Below are 16,321 nucleotides of genomic sequence, written 5' to 3'. Positions count from 1 at the left end.
GGTGTGTATGGCTTATAGGGAAAAGAGACTACAAACAAATTTTTCTTGATCCTTTATTTGTTTTCTTCCATGTCCAACTGACTAGAGCCTGACATGAACTCTTATTTTATATTTGTCTGCCAGCTAGCAGAAGGAACCCAATGGCAGTTGTGCATGCTGCTATGATTTATGTGAGTATCCATACTTGGATCTTCTAATACTTCACATTTCACTATTGTGAAGGGCAGAAAAATCTGATATCAATATAGGTATATTAAAAAGAAAAACTTAACCCAGAACATGCTGCCATATTGACATTTATATTACACTATTTGAAAAACTACTAAAAAGCAGAAAAGTGCAATACATACTGCTGAGTTATGCGCATTATAAGCATTTCTCAGAATTAGAAACAGTATGAGACCACAGACAACTATGCTGTTGTCTGCTATTACTGAGAACATGCGCCAGTCATTTGCACCAGAGATGGAAGAACACTCTTAGGTCATAGTTCACACCCTGCAGATGGAGCAAATCATCCTCTGCTGAAGAACATCACAGATATTAGAAAGATGACATCATCATCTGAGATCCACTCCTAAAAGCTACCAATTACACAAAACACACCCTGAACTGATCATAGTATACCTGTTGAAATTGTCACTGCCAGTGTTGCACAGGAAAGAGATAGCTGTATTTCCAAATGTTTATAGCAGTTCTAGTACAGCATTATTACTTATAAACTTGCACACACACAAAAATAACCCTGAAATATCACTTTGTTTTTATGTTCTGTTTAGAATAAATTATATATAGACAGGCCATTGCATGGTCTAAGAACATTTCCTCAGAAAAAAATTATAAATCAGGATATTCAGCTGTCACCCCATTCAAGTTGGACAAAGATGAAACAAAGAATTTTCTTCCCAGGCATAGCAATTAAGTCTGCTTTGTACTTTTAAATACAATAGGAGTCAGAAAAGTGAAAAAGTTGGCCTTTAAGGACAACGTTTATACAGACTGATTACTTTGAATTTTCTGTATGGCCTGACCAAGCCAAATTCTCAACTAGTATACCAAATGCAACAACCACAAACCTTCCAAGAAAAAATCAAGTCACTCTGAATATTTTCAGAATGGTTTAAAGGAAGGACACAAGACCAGGCACAAAATGACATATCAGAAAAGACTAGGCTGATCTCAGGGGATCTCCAGATTGCTCTCTCCCAAAATTGTTCCTATTGTGTCCAAAACTATTTATTTTTCAGAGTTTCATCACATAAAAAAAGAGAAGTGGACTTCTGTGACTTGCCAGTCTCATCATTCCCAGTCATGCAAGTCAATGGCCAAACAAGCATTTTTTTTTTCTTCGCAAGTTACTATTATTAATATAATTTAATATGCAAAATTGCAGTTCTCCCAGGCCATATAATTAAAAAGCCCATAAATTCTCTCGAGCCAAAGGTGGCCTTATATACTTAAATGCGGAGTGTTATTTTAGAATTTTAACTCGCACATGAGACAGGAAAAAGAAAGCATTAGAAAAGAAAAAACAACTCTAGGAAAGGACAGAAATTTTCCAAAAGCACTAGAACAAGTATGACCAGAAAGAGATAGAAAAGTAATTACTGAGAAAAGCTCACATAAATGCAGGTTTGATGTTCAGAAGGTACTGATTTTCCTTGCACTTTATAGATGTTTGGACACTAAGATGACGCCAGGATCATCTTGAACAAATATAGCTGTGACATACCCTTTTGTCCTTCACTGACCACTGCATCATACAGTTATCATCAAACCCGGTGGACTGGGCTTTTCAGTCAGAGCTGCGTGACTGTCCTCAGATGTACATCCTTCCTACATAATGTGAAAAGGAGTTGAGGGGAAGTGGCGGAAAATCACAGGACTTGCTCCAAACAGGAGAACTTATTTTCGTGTCCTGGGTCAGAAGTTATCTGGGATCTCAGCTGTCACTGCATTCCCACAATATGCAGAATGAAGTCTATCTTTTCCTAAAGCATGCCCTTGCCATCACCCTGGGTCTTTACAGATGGGTCTCCAGCCCCTTCTATGGTGGATTTTCAGTGGTGCCGTTGGCCAGAGAGAGAGCCTTATTGATAGTATACTTAATCAGACACCTGGTCCAAGTAGTTTACTTATTCTTTATGTTGGGTTTTTTTGTTGTTGTTTTTAAAACTTTGTAACAATTACAAAATAAAATGCAAAAAAACCCTGTGGAGCAAGAACATGAGCCCAGATATGCCCTAAAAAGCTCTAACTTCACCTTCCTTTCTCTAGCCCAGCAAGTTTTTTTATTTACTGCAGAATGATGCCATTTGAGTAAGGAATGGAAAACAATCTATTTGTATACAAAGCCTGACCATGAAGAGGCAAATACAATGCCCTTTGGACTGGGTTTGGGGCAGTGATGCCTCATTTTTCAGACCTCACCAAATTTCAGGCATGAGGTGAAAAGTGCATGGCTCAGCCCTTGCAGGCTGCGGTGGCTGGTGCGGTTGGAAAAGAGGGGCGAGGTACATTGCTAATTTTAACTGCACACAACCAGAGCGGCACCCGGGCTGGAAGCCACCTCTGGAGATGGCCCAGGACACTACATGCAGCTACAGCTGCTCTTCCACAGATGAAAACTCCACAGCCTCTCTGGCAATCAGTTCCAGTGCTCGAGCCCCTGCTCTGTAAAAGTTTTTCTTCTGTCTGTGTGGAATTACCTGCGTTGCAAGGCGTGCCCACTGCCTCTAGTCCTGTGCCACTGGGGACCATTGAGAATAGCCAGCCTCCAATTTCTTTACTCGCCCAGCAGGTAGTTATAGACGTGGATAAGATGCCCCCAAGCAGATAAGAATAATGCACTGCCCGCCGCCAAGCTGAAATGCCTCTACACTCAGCTAACAGCTCAGACAGACTTCAAGATGAGAGACTCTGGAGACAGGCCCATAGCTTCAGTCGCCGTTAGTGTCTCCTTTCCCAGTATTCCCAAATTGTCTCTGAATGAAGAGCAGGATACTCTCCATTAAACCTCACAGGTCTATTGGTGTTTGAAATAAAATAGTTCATAGTATTCACACAACACACATGACAAAAATCACTTGATACAAGAACAGAAGAGACCCAAGATTTTATTGCCTTGACAGATGTAAAACTTTATTTATGCTATTTATCAAGTCTTTAAATTTACACAGAAGACAACACTTCAACTTCAGGTCCAATTGTCCATCAGTAAGCCTTACATCAGAATACCCTTGACGATTCCAAGTACAATTTTTACAAGATGGCTTAGAACAGCAGAATCTCATAAATAATGGCCAACTTCACAAGCCTGAAGGTCACTACCTCATTGGTATTTCTCTGCTGAGCATGACCCACAGAACAGTGGAAGTCTTAACACCATTTTAATCCCCAAACACTATCACTACTGCACTCAGAGCATTTAAATCACGTTGCCCTGCATTAGTAACACCAAACATTACAGCTAGTCTTAAAGATTTACCACATCTCCCCCTAACAAAACAATTTAAAAAAAAAAAAAACAACCATTATAACAGAACTGTGCATCAACAACTGCAAAATACACAATCATCCATTTGGCTTGGTTTTACAATAAAAATAACATCAGTCATCTATTTGTTAACTCCACCTCTTGTGTGGTGCTCCTTTCCCCTCCCCTCTCACTTCGGAAACTACACTAGACCAGGCAGTTTAATCGTAGCACTGAGGTAGCATATTTCAGTTGAGCAGAAGAATAGGTCTGCTACTGTGCCTCCTCTCCTTTAAAGCACAAAAAAATCCCCACAGTTTTTCAACTTCTTTGGAGAAGACAGGCATATAGTTCATTTCCAACAGCCACTCCATTTTGAATTCAAAGCACAAAGCATCTCTGAATGATAGATATGTTATACCAGCTAGAATGAATGAGAACACATACAAGAAGGAACTATGTCAGTTTTATTACAACTATGGTTACATTTTAGCTCTACAGCACCTATTGTTCCCTATTATGAAATGCATCTTCACAGTCCATGAAATTTAATTTCAAAGACTAGGATCCTGAAAAAGGGCAGCTGTGCCCCACTTCTTCTAAATGATTTTCACACTATGTGCAGAAAGTTCAAATAATTGCAACAAAACCAAAAGAAATCAAACGGACCTAATATAAAAATAAATAGGAATTAGCAATATGAGTATATTAAAAGAATCAAAGTTAAGGGAAAAGATATAACATGCCTGAATGAACTGAGAGCACTTTCCATTCACTTGAAAGTTAGAGCTGGGATAGCCTTAAAAAAAAAAAAAAAAAAAAAATCACTGCAAGAGTAGAAGCTTGAGAATAACAATATCTCAGCTTTGCCCTTCTGGCTAAAAGCTTTAAAAGAAAAAGCTGAAATCAAGCTGTACCCAAGACTGCAGCCTTAATTACTGAAGTAATTCTTACAGATACCTGTATATTTAGGGGTGAATGGTAAACAGTGACCCTGAAGAATGGTAGTCATTTGCTGCTCTGTATGCCATACTGGTACACATAGCTTTTTTTAAACTCTGTTGTACCGTACACATTCCCCACCCAGCCGCAGGCTGGGTCTTTGAATCCCCCCTTTCCATCTTTCATACAGCAAAGCAGAAATTTTATTGCAGTTAAAAGCCCTTTAGTCAGCTGCATGCATAAGGAAAATTGGGTTTTAACACCTTGGAAAGCAAGACTGAGAATGTAACTGAGCTTACTGCTAAATAAACCGTCAGGAAAACACCTCAACAACTGAGGGGAATGCGTAAGTTATTATAACCAATTCAAGCTGTTTATGGAGACTTTAATGTTAAATGTTCAAGTAATCCAAAATGCACTGCAACACGTGTTATCAAAAATTTAAGGCTTTTATGAACACCCACTTACAAAAAGGAGTATTAAACAGAAGGAACTTGTTTACAGTAAATACAAACATCTGAAAAATCTCTGGAACCTGTTTATACAAATACTAATAAATTCTTTAATATTTTGTACAACTAGAAGGTGCACAGATTGGCATTCAAGCAGTCAATGCTGGCAAACATGTCAAACAATAACATGGTTTACTTGGATAACAATATAGTTTAAAATGCCATAAATTAAAAAATAAGTTAGTTCACATTTTTTTCCCCAGCTTTTATCTACATCTTAGTCTTTAATGAGATCGTGTAGCCTTCTTCAGAAGCTCGAGGTCTTTCCGTCGGCTTTTGATTGCTCTGGCGCAGCCATACTCTTCCAGTTGTAAAGGGATATACTTTTCTATCTGAACAAGCCCATGCCCAGCAGGGCCAGTAAACAGCTTAATCCAGGATGGCTTAAAGTTTCCTCTGAAGCCCAGAAAGGCCAGGCTTCCTGCAACAAAAAACAGCTCAGTGTTACCCAACCAGCCAAGCCCGTCCAAGAACAACACAGGACCAGTTGGGAAGGGAACGGCACACTCCTCTCAAATTCTGCCCCCCCTGCCCCGTATTATTCAGGACATTAATCCACTCTCAGCTTTACATGCACCTCCCAAGGAAATATTGATTTGCAATTTCCCGTTTCAATATTCAGTATTAAACACACTGAAATCTTAATTTGAAAACACAGCTATCGAGACAGTTATAAAACCTGCTTTCTCAGCCAGAACTTGAGCCAGGGCCCTGAACAGAGGAGAGCTATCCCATGTGGCCTACAAAGTGATCATCCCTCAAAATACCAACAACTTCTCATCTCTACCTTCAAATTTTTTTAGAACAGGAAATACAAGCCTGGCAGAGGAGATTGTTTAAAAATAGGTTCACTGGGTGAGGCACAAAATACAGGCTTTGGGAAAAAAGCCTAGGGCTCTTTTTCTGTAATCCACAGACACAAAGAACCACTAGTCACCTCTCTGCTTGCAACAAGCTTCACACAATGCCCTTCAGGGCAAGAGGAAGGGTGTTCTGCCCCGTCTTGCTCAAGGGCCCACCTCACACCCCCCAACAAGGGCTGAAATGCAGCAGCCCACAGCAGTGCAAACTGGCAACCATCCTCCACCAGCTGCATCCTCCTCACACACCCTGTGAGAAACCCACTGTGCCAACATAAACACACAGACCCAGGCAGTGTCAAAGAAATGCGCAAAATTTCCACCAACCGTTGCTCTGAAGATAAGGCGGTTTGGCCGTCCCCAGGGACACTAAGGCTTCTGATAAATTATTAGGGATTGCTACATCACCTCTTGTGCCGAGTAGAACAATAGACCTGCAACAGAAACAGTGCAGAGACAGCAGCTGTCATAAACACAAAGTTTTCTTAATATTCTGTTACATGCTTTTACAGTTAGCTGGCCTCATAATCAACTTGCTTAAAAGTGCTCATGCCATGTTGTTTCATGACATGGAAATAGGCAACCCTCTCTGAAAGCAGTACCTAGAAAAACACCCAACTAGATTTTTTTTTTTTACCTGACTTTTAAATTTAACTTCAAAATCATTGGAGAGTGTTATTTAAATATAGTTAATATTTTATATTAAAAAATAAAGTTTAGATATTGATCCAAAATAAGAATATTAGAATGCTGATTTTTCTGACCCTAATTTTTTATCTTTCTTTAATGGTAATCAATTTTCTCCATAGATAGGGAGAGAACAGTATGATATTTTGTCACATAATTCTTGCCAGGGTCCTTAAGTGACCTCATTAAAAAAAAATTATTCTTGTTTTAAGCAAATAAGTGTTATTACATGATGTCTAGTTAAAAAAAATTCTTCTTGAGATAAAAGACAGGCAACATTGGAAAGCTGTTAATGTTCAAAATTAGAATTCCTTTGTTTTCTCAAATAAGGCTAAGTTATTTGTTAAAATGCTCTTATGTTTCTCCTTTCCCCTCAACTTATATATTTTGCTCATTTTCAGTATACAGACATCATTATTTAAATCCTCATTAGACAACAGAGCTACAGCTTACAGGACATACTGGAAATAAATGGTCATCACACATACCTTTGTGGAATTCCAGATTTTAAATATCCATCTACACGCTTAGTGTCTACTCCAGAAAATAATTTGTTTCCCAACACAGCGCCAATGCAGGCATCAACTACAACAATAAGTATACCATCATCCTTGAAGGAAAACATAGTGTCGTTGACCTGAATGGAAGATGAAAAGCAGAAAAGAGCTTTGTCTGTCTTTCTTGAAGTCAACATGAATTCAACAGTGATTCTACTGCACTCGGTGTTAAATCTTCATCTAATTTAGACACAGCAGTGTACCCATTTCCTTACACATACATGCTGCTCCCTAGCATCTCTTCATGCCTTCCCTTGAGGGGGGGCTTTCAGTGGGACTTCTGAAATTGCTTTGGGGGCCTTCAGTCCCTGGTTTCTACAGGGAAATCATACACTTCAGGTGACTTACCACCTGCCTCAGTCATTGCTTCTGCTTCAGGAAGCTAAAATTCTGATACTGAACCACCTGGACTTCTTAGCAATAGTACAGTTAATCTGTCTCCACAGCAGCCCAGTTCCTTCCTACAGAGTGCTCTTACTGCTTTGGATACAACAAACGTGTTCCTGTAGAAGTTTACAGCCGCTAAGTTTAATGCTGCTCTCATGCCATTTGTCTAAAGAACTCAAGAGTTTTACTATTTCAACCAAGCTAATGCACTGACATTGCTGAATGTAAGCCGCATACAGACTTTAAGCTTTGTGGTGTGAGGATGACTGCAAACACTATTTCAGCATCACATGCAAGTTCCCTTCATCATCCATATAGAAAAATCTAAGTAAACTACTTTTTATACGGTATCAGGTCACTAGGCTTTTCAGGACCACATCAGAACAGATACAGAAACCTCTATGGATTCTTTAGTAACTGCCATTTTGAAGGGAGTTTATGAAAGCTTAATGGGTCGAATGAGTCATCCCATTAACTCACCAATCTGTTAGCACAAAACATTTCAACAACATGGATTTAACTAACAAGTTGTTTGGTTTTGGTGTTTTTGTGTTCCTCGCACCACCCCCTCCGCAGAGCAGTCATCAGTAAATGTTTATCCATCCAGATTTCAATATGAATCTGAAGATTTTAAACTCTTCTTTACTGGAGAAATTTTCTTTCCAGCAGGAAAGAATTCAAATACAAAACGGAGCTTTGGAGTCTCATTTTCTGAGGTTAAAACCTCAGCTTTTTGAGTGTTTGGTTTTTAAACTACAAACCAATACTTTTCATTCAAGTCAAGAAAAGCGAGGTCAGCATTACGTAGAGCTGTACAACTGCTGTAAAACAAACTGCTAAAAAGAAAGATAGTCAGAAGAAAATCACAAAGAATACTTACAGAAATAAATGATTGCGGACCTCTGCTTAACTCTTTTTTACCAGATGAATTAATCTGCACAAGGAGGTAGTTTTTGTGAGGATCACTGGTGAATACCATCTGGATATCAAACGTAACATGTTAAGTACACATATCCATGTGCATTCAACGCTACCATGCCAGACAATTTACAACAGACCACCCATGCTCCAAAGCAAATGCATCCATTTGTCAGTGGCTTTATTTATGGTACTAGCAATACTAAAAAATGGGTTACACTGTACATCATGATACTTTATTTCTTACTTTCAGTATTTTTCTCAGCTTGTATAGCTAAAATGGATAATGAAATTTCATGTTCATGGTGATAAGCAAAGATCCAAAAAACAAGAAGGTTGGCCAATAGCATATAGACCTCAGCAGCAAAGCTATCCTACATGAAGTACAGACAATACTGTAGTACAAGACACCAGGTCTACTTATGTCCCTTCTCCATAGCACTGAGTGAGAGGTGAAGCAGTACTTTTTAAAGAACAAAAATGGAAACCTTTGTACTACAAGGGACTCCCCACCTTCCAGCACACGGATTAACAACGTGGCCATCACAAACTGGTAGGTGCAGTATTCTGTGCTGAAAGACTGAAATTCTGCCTTAAAGCGAGTAGACAGCAACACCAACTACACAGTTCATGAAAGTTTTTGCTTAGTTTATTTTACCTGAGTTGTGCCGCATTTTGTACATGGTACAGTAGTTTTTACTGGCATCCGCTTTATGACGGTAGGTCCTTGGTAGTACTTTGGATAAGCTTTTGCCATGCAGTTACTGATCCCTTTTGCTGAATCTTTGGTCACAATCTTGATCCTTTCACATCCCTGAGATGAGCAATAACTGTGACCATCCCTATTATATTTGGCTTGAAGAAATAAAAACAGTAATCTACACAAGAGGGGGAGAAAGAATCTACATCAATTGCTGGAAAGATAGGTATATCTGTTAAACCTTAACAGCTATATTTCATAATTTTCAGAAGCAGAGAGACTATAGAATTCACTTCTGCATCATTGTTCAAACTTTTTCAAAATATTTACAGTTTAGTAGGGTTAGGAAGTTGCTGCTGAAATTCCCAACAATTAAAGGAGACATCATTATGAATGTATATGCTTTGAAAACAACAGTCACTCCTCAAATCAGTGGCTTGCAGGAAACAAAAAAAACCCCGCAAAGCATAGATGTTTTCTTTGATCACAGATCTTTGCAGATACCCAACAATAACTGTTTGGATATTCAGTTTCACCCACCAGCACTGGACAATGTAATTGCAGTGTTGCAAATGCCTGGAAATGTAATTTAGGGAGTAGTGGTCATTAATGTTCACAGTACACAGCGATTGTTAATTCTTCCATTATATATTAGACTGCTATCACTGTAGCTCTTAGACAAAAGAAACATAAATGTCTTTTCAAAAGCTACATTCATCTGCATATTTACTACAGACACAGTAGCAGATAAGGGAACAAAATAAGTAAGAGGACAAATTAAATAGCAACATTTGCGAAACACACAAGTGACGATTTTACTCAGTGTTGACCATATCTTAAACCTCTCAGAAGGATCTCAGTGGCCTCTGTCAGAAGTACTTTTGAAAGAGAGACTAGGAATTTTAATGACTTTCAAGAAGTCTGAAAAAGGATTAGGATTTTTTAGAAATACATTCTTAAAATGTTTTTGCAACATAAAGCTTCTGGGAAATTTCTAGAATTTTCAGTTTAATAAGGCAGCACAAATTTTCTTTGAAGACTTAAGAAAGTTACTTCCTGAAAGACACTGCTCTGCAACACACCAGATACCACATTTTCCCTAGGCATGGGGTAGGAAATACCTGTGGCAACCATGGCGCTCTTAGAAAAGTACTTCAGTGACAATCACTGTATTTTGGAGATTTGAAGTCACATAAAGTATTCTTTCAGATAGGCTTTGGGGTCCTTCAGAACAGCATTCCTCCTATGCAGGTGTCTCAAACAGTTGCTTTTAACACTATCTAACTAGACATTTTAAGGTTAAACATCATGTTCCAATAGGGTCAAGTTACAAGGAGTTACCCAGTACTGTTGTCAAAGTAAAATTTCTTGTCTGATCGATTCTTTTCGAGCTCCATCATTGAAGATACAGGCATGTAGCGCTCTACCTTGCTTGACAGAGCAGATGACCGCCTTTGAAAGGTTTCCAATACTATAACAAAATCTGTATTTGGCTGATAACAAAGACCAACACGAATCCAGTCATTCCTGAAAACAAAATAAAAAGCATGACTCACCGTAGGAACAGTTTAGATGACAGGACACAGCAAACAGAGCACTCAAAAAACAAGTAACAGGAACACAAAAAGCTCCCAAACCCTCAACCAGAAGGTCTTGGGGAGGAGTGGCTGGAGAGCTGTCCGGCGGAAAAGGACCTGGGGGTGCTGGTTGACAACCTGCTGAACATGAGCCAGCAGTGTGCCCAGGTGGCCAAGAAGGCCAACAGCGTCCTGGCCTGTGTCAGAAATAGTGTGGCCAGCAGGAGTAGGGAAGTGATCGTGCCCCTGTACTCGGCACTGGTGAGGCCGCACCTCGAGTACTGTGTTCAGTGTTGGGCCCCGCACTCCAAGAAGGACATTGAGTTGCTGGAGCGTGTCCAGAGAAGGGCAATGAAACTGGTGAGGGGTCTGGAGCACAAGTCTTATGGGGAGCAGCTGAGGGAACTGGGATTGTTCAGTCTGGAGAAGAGGAGGCTGAGGGGAGACCTTATTGCTCTCTACAACTACCTGAAAGGGGATTGTGGTGAGGTGAGTGTTGGTCTCTTCTCCCAAGTAGCTAGCAATAGGATGAGAGGAAATGGCCTCAAGTTGCACCAGGGGAGGTTTAGATTGGATATTAAGAAAAATTTCTTCACCGAGAGAGTGGCCAACCATTGGAACAGGCTGCCCAGGGAGGTGGTAGAGTCACCATCACTGGAAGTGTTCAAAAAACGTGTGGATGTGGCACTTTGGGACGTGGTTTAGAGGGCACAGTGGTGTTGGGTTAACAGTTGGACTTGATGATCTTGAAGGTCTTTTCCAATCTTAATGATTCTGTGATTCTGTCTTTCTTCCCGCCTCTACACAAAGTGTTTCATTAAATGTTATAGTAACTTTAATACTCCCAGGATGGATTTGATTTTATATTTTATACATTTAATGAGTTTATCTGACAACAAAATCAAGTATCCTAAACTATTCGACTCCAATTCTGCTCAACTTCACGATTTGTACATTTTCTTCTCCAAAGGATTTTCCTTAAAGACACTGCATTGGACAGAAGTTTAACTTTAGGTGCAGGTCTATTGCTTCACCTCTTGCTGTTCATATTTTAGTATTTGTATTTATGGAAAAAAAACCCCAAACCAAAACAAAAAACCCCCCACAACCCAAGATCCAATCTTACTGATGGTTGCAAACTCTCATACATGCTAATTCTAGAGGACATTACCTCACTATTGCCTTATGGATCAGTGACATGAAAGAAAGTAAACATACTTGTTGAAGTTAATTAGATAAAGATAGGTGACGTTTGGAGCTTTTCCATTCCAATGTATTGTGTAGCCCTTTTGGAGCATCACTACTGGCTGATATTGTTGAAAGACAGCTCTCTGATTAATACCTCGAAGAACCATGGGATTGGCTGGATACTCATCTCGTACAATAGTCATGGAAAGATTCTGTCCATTCCACGTTTGGACATAAACCTATATGATATTAAGAAGGATGAAAAAAAGAGAAATATTTGGACACGGTACAAAAGGAAATGAAATAGTGAAGAATAACCAGTACATTATTAGCCAAAACCTTGCAATTCATGTTCTAAGTTATGCAACACACAAATACCTCCTAAGGAAGAGCCCTACTTGAAAAACTACTGTAGATTTTGTCCCTTTTACAGACAAAAAAAAGGGGAGGGAAAAAAAAAATTAAAATATATAGAATCAGCTATGGTACTTGGCCAAACTCCTATAGAACAGGAACCAGAATGGGAATCAAACATGTGACATTTGTAGTCAGAAGGTGGTATTTAACATCTCCATTTAAAAAAAAAGAAAAGAAAAAAGCACCTCTTAAAACTCACTCTGTGAAAAAACGAACGACAGAACTCCAGTGGAAGAAAACACCTCCAAGGCAAAAATGTTTTAGCAGATAGGCCTGCAACACAGAACTCCTGGTATGTATACACATTTGGTTTTACCTTGCAGCATCTAATACTGTACTCCCAGTTTGTGTGCTGAAGGGAACACAATATACACAACTGGCTGAAAAGTGTAATATGCATAAAAGTATTTTTAAAAAAAGTCAAAGAATTTTAAAATGCAAAGATACGTAATCTTGTAGCTCTTGGCCCCACAAGTTGTTCATATTCTAGATTTGCCCCAAACAGAAAGCTACAAGAGTACTAGCCTGTGCATAGGTCCCACTGCAAACCACGCCACTCCATTCTGTAATATTAATGCATTTGGGGTGTTGAATCAAGTAGTTATCCATTCTGCCCACATAGGTATCCTTGTAGTCAGTCACTGAACCATCTAGATCATGGAATATTGAGTTCTTGTCACCATCCAGATCTCCTTCTTCAAACCAAGGACCAGGTTTTCCAAAGAATGCTTTCAAAGAAACCTGGCAACAACAATTAAAATATTTATTTTTTTCCCCAGGTGAAGCACAGGCTAACACTTGCACACCTGCAGAAACACAGGAATTTGACAAAGTTCATTATGGCAAGGACAGTGGAATCTTGTAAAACAGACATTCTGATTTTAGCATTAGCCTCAGGCTGGCTCTTGCTTCTGAACAGTGTTAATATTTGCAGCTGAAAATTCATTGCTAAAGATATACCGAACCTCAGAAAAAACACCTTTCAGCTTTACCGTTAGCTGTGAAAGAGATCATTATTTCAACACACCCTACATCTCCTTTGGTATTACTTTTTACTTGGAAGACAAAGGATACACCTTGGGTGACTTCCAACCAAGAGAGAAACTTTAGAGCAGGGTTGTATGGACCCTTGGATGTCTATTTTAAATACAGCAAGAAGAAAAGAAAGCCATTTGCAAGAATAAAAGAAAACTTGTAATAAACTTACATTTGGACCAAACTTCACAAGAGAAATGTTGTTTTTTGGTGTCATCTGCCATGGATTTTTCATCAAGAATCCAACTGCACTGGTAAATCTGTCTGGAGTTGGCACAAAGTTTTTGAACGTGCACTTGGTAAGATGAACAGGTCCATCATAAATTTGAAATCCTCTGATTGGAAATGTCCTGTTAATGCAAGAAAATATTTATAGCATGCTGTAACAAAACCCATGATAAGCTTGAATCTGTGTCATAATTAGATTTCCTTTCAAAGGAATCAAGAAAGTAACATTAAGAGAATGACTTGCAGGTTAGATCTCAGCAAAGGAAATCATGCTTCTGCACTTACCCAATGAATCAAAAAATCCTCCACTCTTTTGAGTTTTCCTGTTAGAAGAGTTATCACTGTCCATTCACAAATGTGCCCCTTTCCAGTATGGGAAATACAGCAGGAGAATAATACCACCTGCTCTTTGATTGATCATGGCAACTGGGAGAAGTGGCCGTAGACTGGAGGAAAGCAAGTGTCACTTCTGAACTCAAGACAGAATACCCAGGGAACTGCAGGCTGGTAAGCCTCAGCTTGATCCCCAGGAAGGTGATGGAGCAGCTAATCCTGGAAATCATTTCAAGGCACATGAAGGACAAGAAAGTCATGAGGAGTAATCAGCATAGTTTCAACAAGGAGCAGTCATGCTTGACCAGCTTTATAAACTTCTGTGATGAAATGACTAGCCTGGTAGCTGAGGGGAGAGCAGTGGACATGGTCTACCTAAACTTCAGTAAGGCTTTTGACACTGTCTCCCATAAGATCCTCTTTAAGCATGGGCTGGACTAAAGGACAGCAAGGTGGATTGAAAACTAACTGAATGGCGGGGCCTAGAGGGTGGTGGCATGAAGTCTACTTAGAGGCCAGTAACTAGTGGTGCATCCCAGGGGTCAATACCAGGTCCAATCTTGTTCAGCACCTTCATCAGTGATCTGAATGATGGGGCTGAGCATAGTCTCAGCAAGTTTGCAGAGGGCACAGAACTGCAAGGAGCAGCTGATACACCAGAGGGTCATGCTGCCATCCAGATAGACCTCAACAGGCTGGAGAAATGGGCAGATGGGAACCTCATGAAGTTCAACATGGGGAGGTGCAAAGTCCTGCACCTATGCTCCAGTGAAAAGGACCTGGTGGAAACCAAGTTGGCCATAAGCCAAAAATGTGCCCTTCTTGCAGAGACAAGTGGTATCCTGGGCTGCACTGGGAGAAGTGTTGCCAGCAGACTGAAGGAGGTGATCCTTCCCATCTATTCAGCACTGGTGAAGCCACACCTAGAGTGCTTGTCCCCAGTACCAGACAGACATGGAGCTACCGGAGAGAGTCCAGCAAAAGGCCACAAAGACGATTAAGTGACTGGAGCATCTCCCAAAGGAGGAAACACTGGGAGACATCAGACTATTCAGCCTGGACCAGAGAATGCTCAGGCAGGAATCTCATCAATGTACAAGAATCTCTGAAAGAAGAGTGCAAAGAAGACAAAGACAGGTTCTTTCTAGCGGTGCCCAGTGACAGGACCAGAGGCAATGGGCACAAGCAGAAAAACAGGAGGTTTTTCCTGAGCATGAGGAGAAACTTTTTCACTGTGAGTGTGACTAAGTACTTAGGCACAGATTACCCAGGGCTGTTGTGTAGTCTCCATCCCTGGAGATATTCTAAAGCCGCCTGAACATGGCCCTGGACAGGCAGCTCTAAGTGGCCCTGCTAGAGCCGGGGAGTTGGACAAAAGGACCTCCAGAGGTCCCTTCCAACTTCAACTTTCTCTGATTCTACTCAACTAGACTGAATACCTCATATATCATCACCACATTAACTTCTTCCCTCTAAATGGCTAAGCAGTAAAAAAGACAGAGCAGCCTAGACCTACCTTACCCTTCTTTCCTATTCTGTGGCGAGGGTAGGACTTGACACTATGTTAAACAAGCATCATAGCAAGCCAGAATCTGGTCACAGATTGAGATTTCTCACAGAAGACTATACGCCCTAGTCCTTAACTGACCCTTAAAGTCCTCTTATCTGAAAGTTTTGTTTTTCTCTCTTCCAGGCCCAAATGTTGTTTAAGACTAAGGTTTCATTAAAGTAGGATAATTTAAATTGCTACAGAAAAGCGACCTGTGGTAGCATCAGGTGAAAACTGACTTAGCAAGAAAGGGAGAGTGACATAGCTGCACACGAAGTTTTAAAAAGGAAAAGAGAGCATACCTTCAATAGAGTCCTAATTTCTCACAGCTCAAGCAAGAATGGTGTTTACATCTGACACAGAACATTTCTTATATCATTTCTACTTTCTTCACTCATAACATACTTACCGATTTCTAGGCAAAGTACGTGCCTTGTTGTCTATTCCTCCAGTTCCCGCATATTTATTTTGGCCACCTGGAAACCCGTAATTCTTGCTCTCACCTATGAACAGCGACTCTGATATCTCCTGGCTGGCACCTTCATCATTTGGGAAGCTCCCATCACTATGAAAGCAAGATCAGAGATAAGGTTTTAGCCAAGACTCTCCAGCTGATGAACACACTGAGGCATAATCCTATTTTTACTTCTGTAACAGTCCTCTGAAAGCACAGCAGTCTAGATTTCATTTACAATACATATAACAATAAATTTAATCATTAACAGTATTACAAAGCTGTTTGAAATGCCAGCAGGCTGAGCATTAGATTTTCTATCTCCCTTTGTAGTGCAGCACTCTTTCTTTTGCAGCCCACTTCTGCAATCCTAGAACCAGTTTTTCATAACCTAAATGGCAGCAATTTTGGCTTACTACTTAGGTTACTCAATTCTTTTTTGTTAGAAAGATACTCTGCCCTGTCTAAATGCTCATCCGCTTTCTTTTCCATTACCCACTTT

At 40.0% G+C, this 16,321-nt stretch overlaps 1 protein-coding gene across 1 annotated transcript in view; it reads right to left on the bottom strand.

Moving 5' to 3' along the window:
• Positions 1-5,153: 5,153 nt before the first annotated feature.
• CEMIP2 (cell migration inducing hyaluronidase 2) overlaps positions 5,154-16,321 on the bottom strand; it is a gene marked incomplete at its 3' end in the record, with an annotated part of 36,792 nt that continues 25,624 nt past the window's right edge. The window contains exons 14-23 of the mRNA XM_082012886.1: positions 15,775-15,930; positions 13,428-13,605; positions 12,746-12,961; positions 11,834-12,042; positions 10,380-10,565; positions 8,997-9,216; positions 8,301-8,399; positions 6,965-7,113; positions 6,113-6,223; positions 5,154-5,346 (exon numbers count right to left, since the gene is read on the bottom strand). Coding sequence (XP_081869012.1) covers positions 5,154-5,346; positions 6,113-6,223; positions 6,965-7,113; positions 8,301-8,399; positions 8,997-9,216; positions 10,380-10,565; positions 11,834-12,042; positions 12,746-12,961; positions 13,428-13,605; positions 15,775-15,930 — 1,717 coding nt within the window. The remainder of the gene's footprint in view (positions 5,347-6,112; positions 6,224-6,964; positions 7,114-8,300; positions 8,400-8,996; positions 9,217-10,379; positions 10,566-11,833; positions 12,043-12,745; positions 12,962-13,427; positions 13,606-15,774; positions 15,931-16,321) is intronic.

Source organism: Phaethon aethereus (assembly GCF_964289735.1).
Source record: "Phaethon aethereus genome assembly, chromosome: Z".
NCBI lineage: Eukaryota > Metazoa > Chordata > Aves > Phaethontiformes > Phaethontidae > Phaethon > Phaethon aethereus.
Note: the sequence above shows the minus strand (reverse complement) of the source record. Positions and strands in the feature narration are given on the sequence as shown.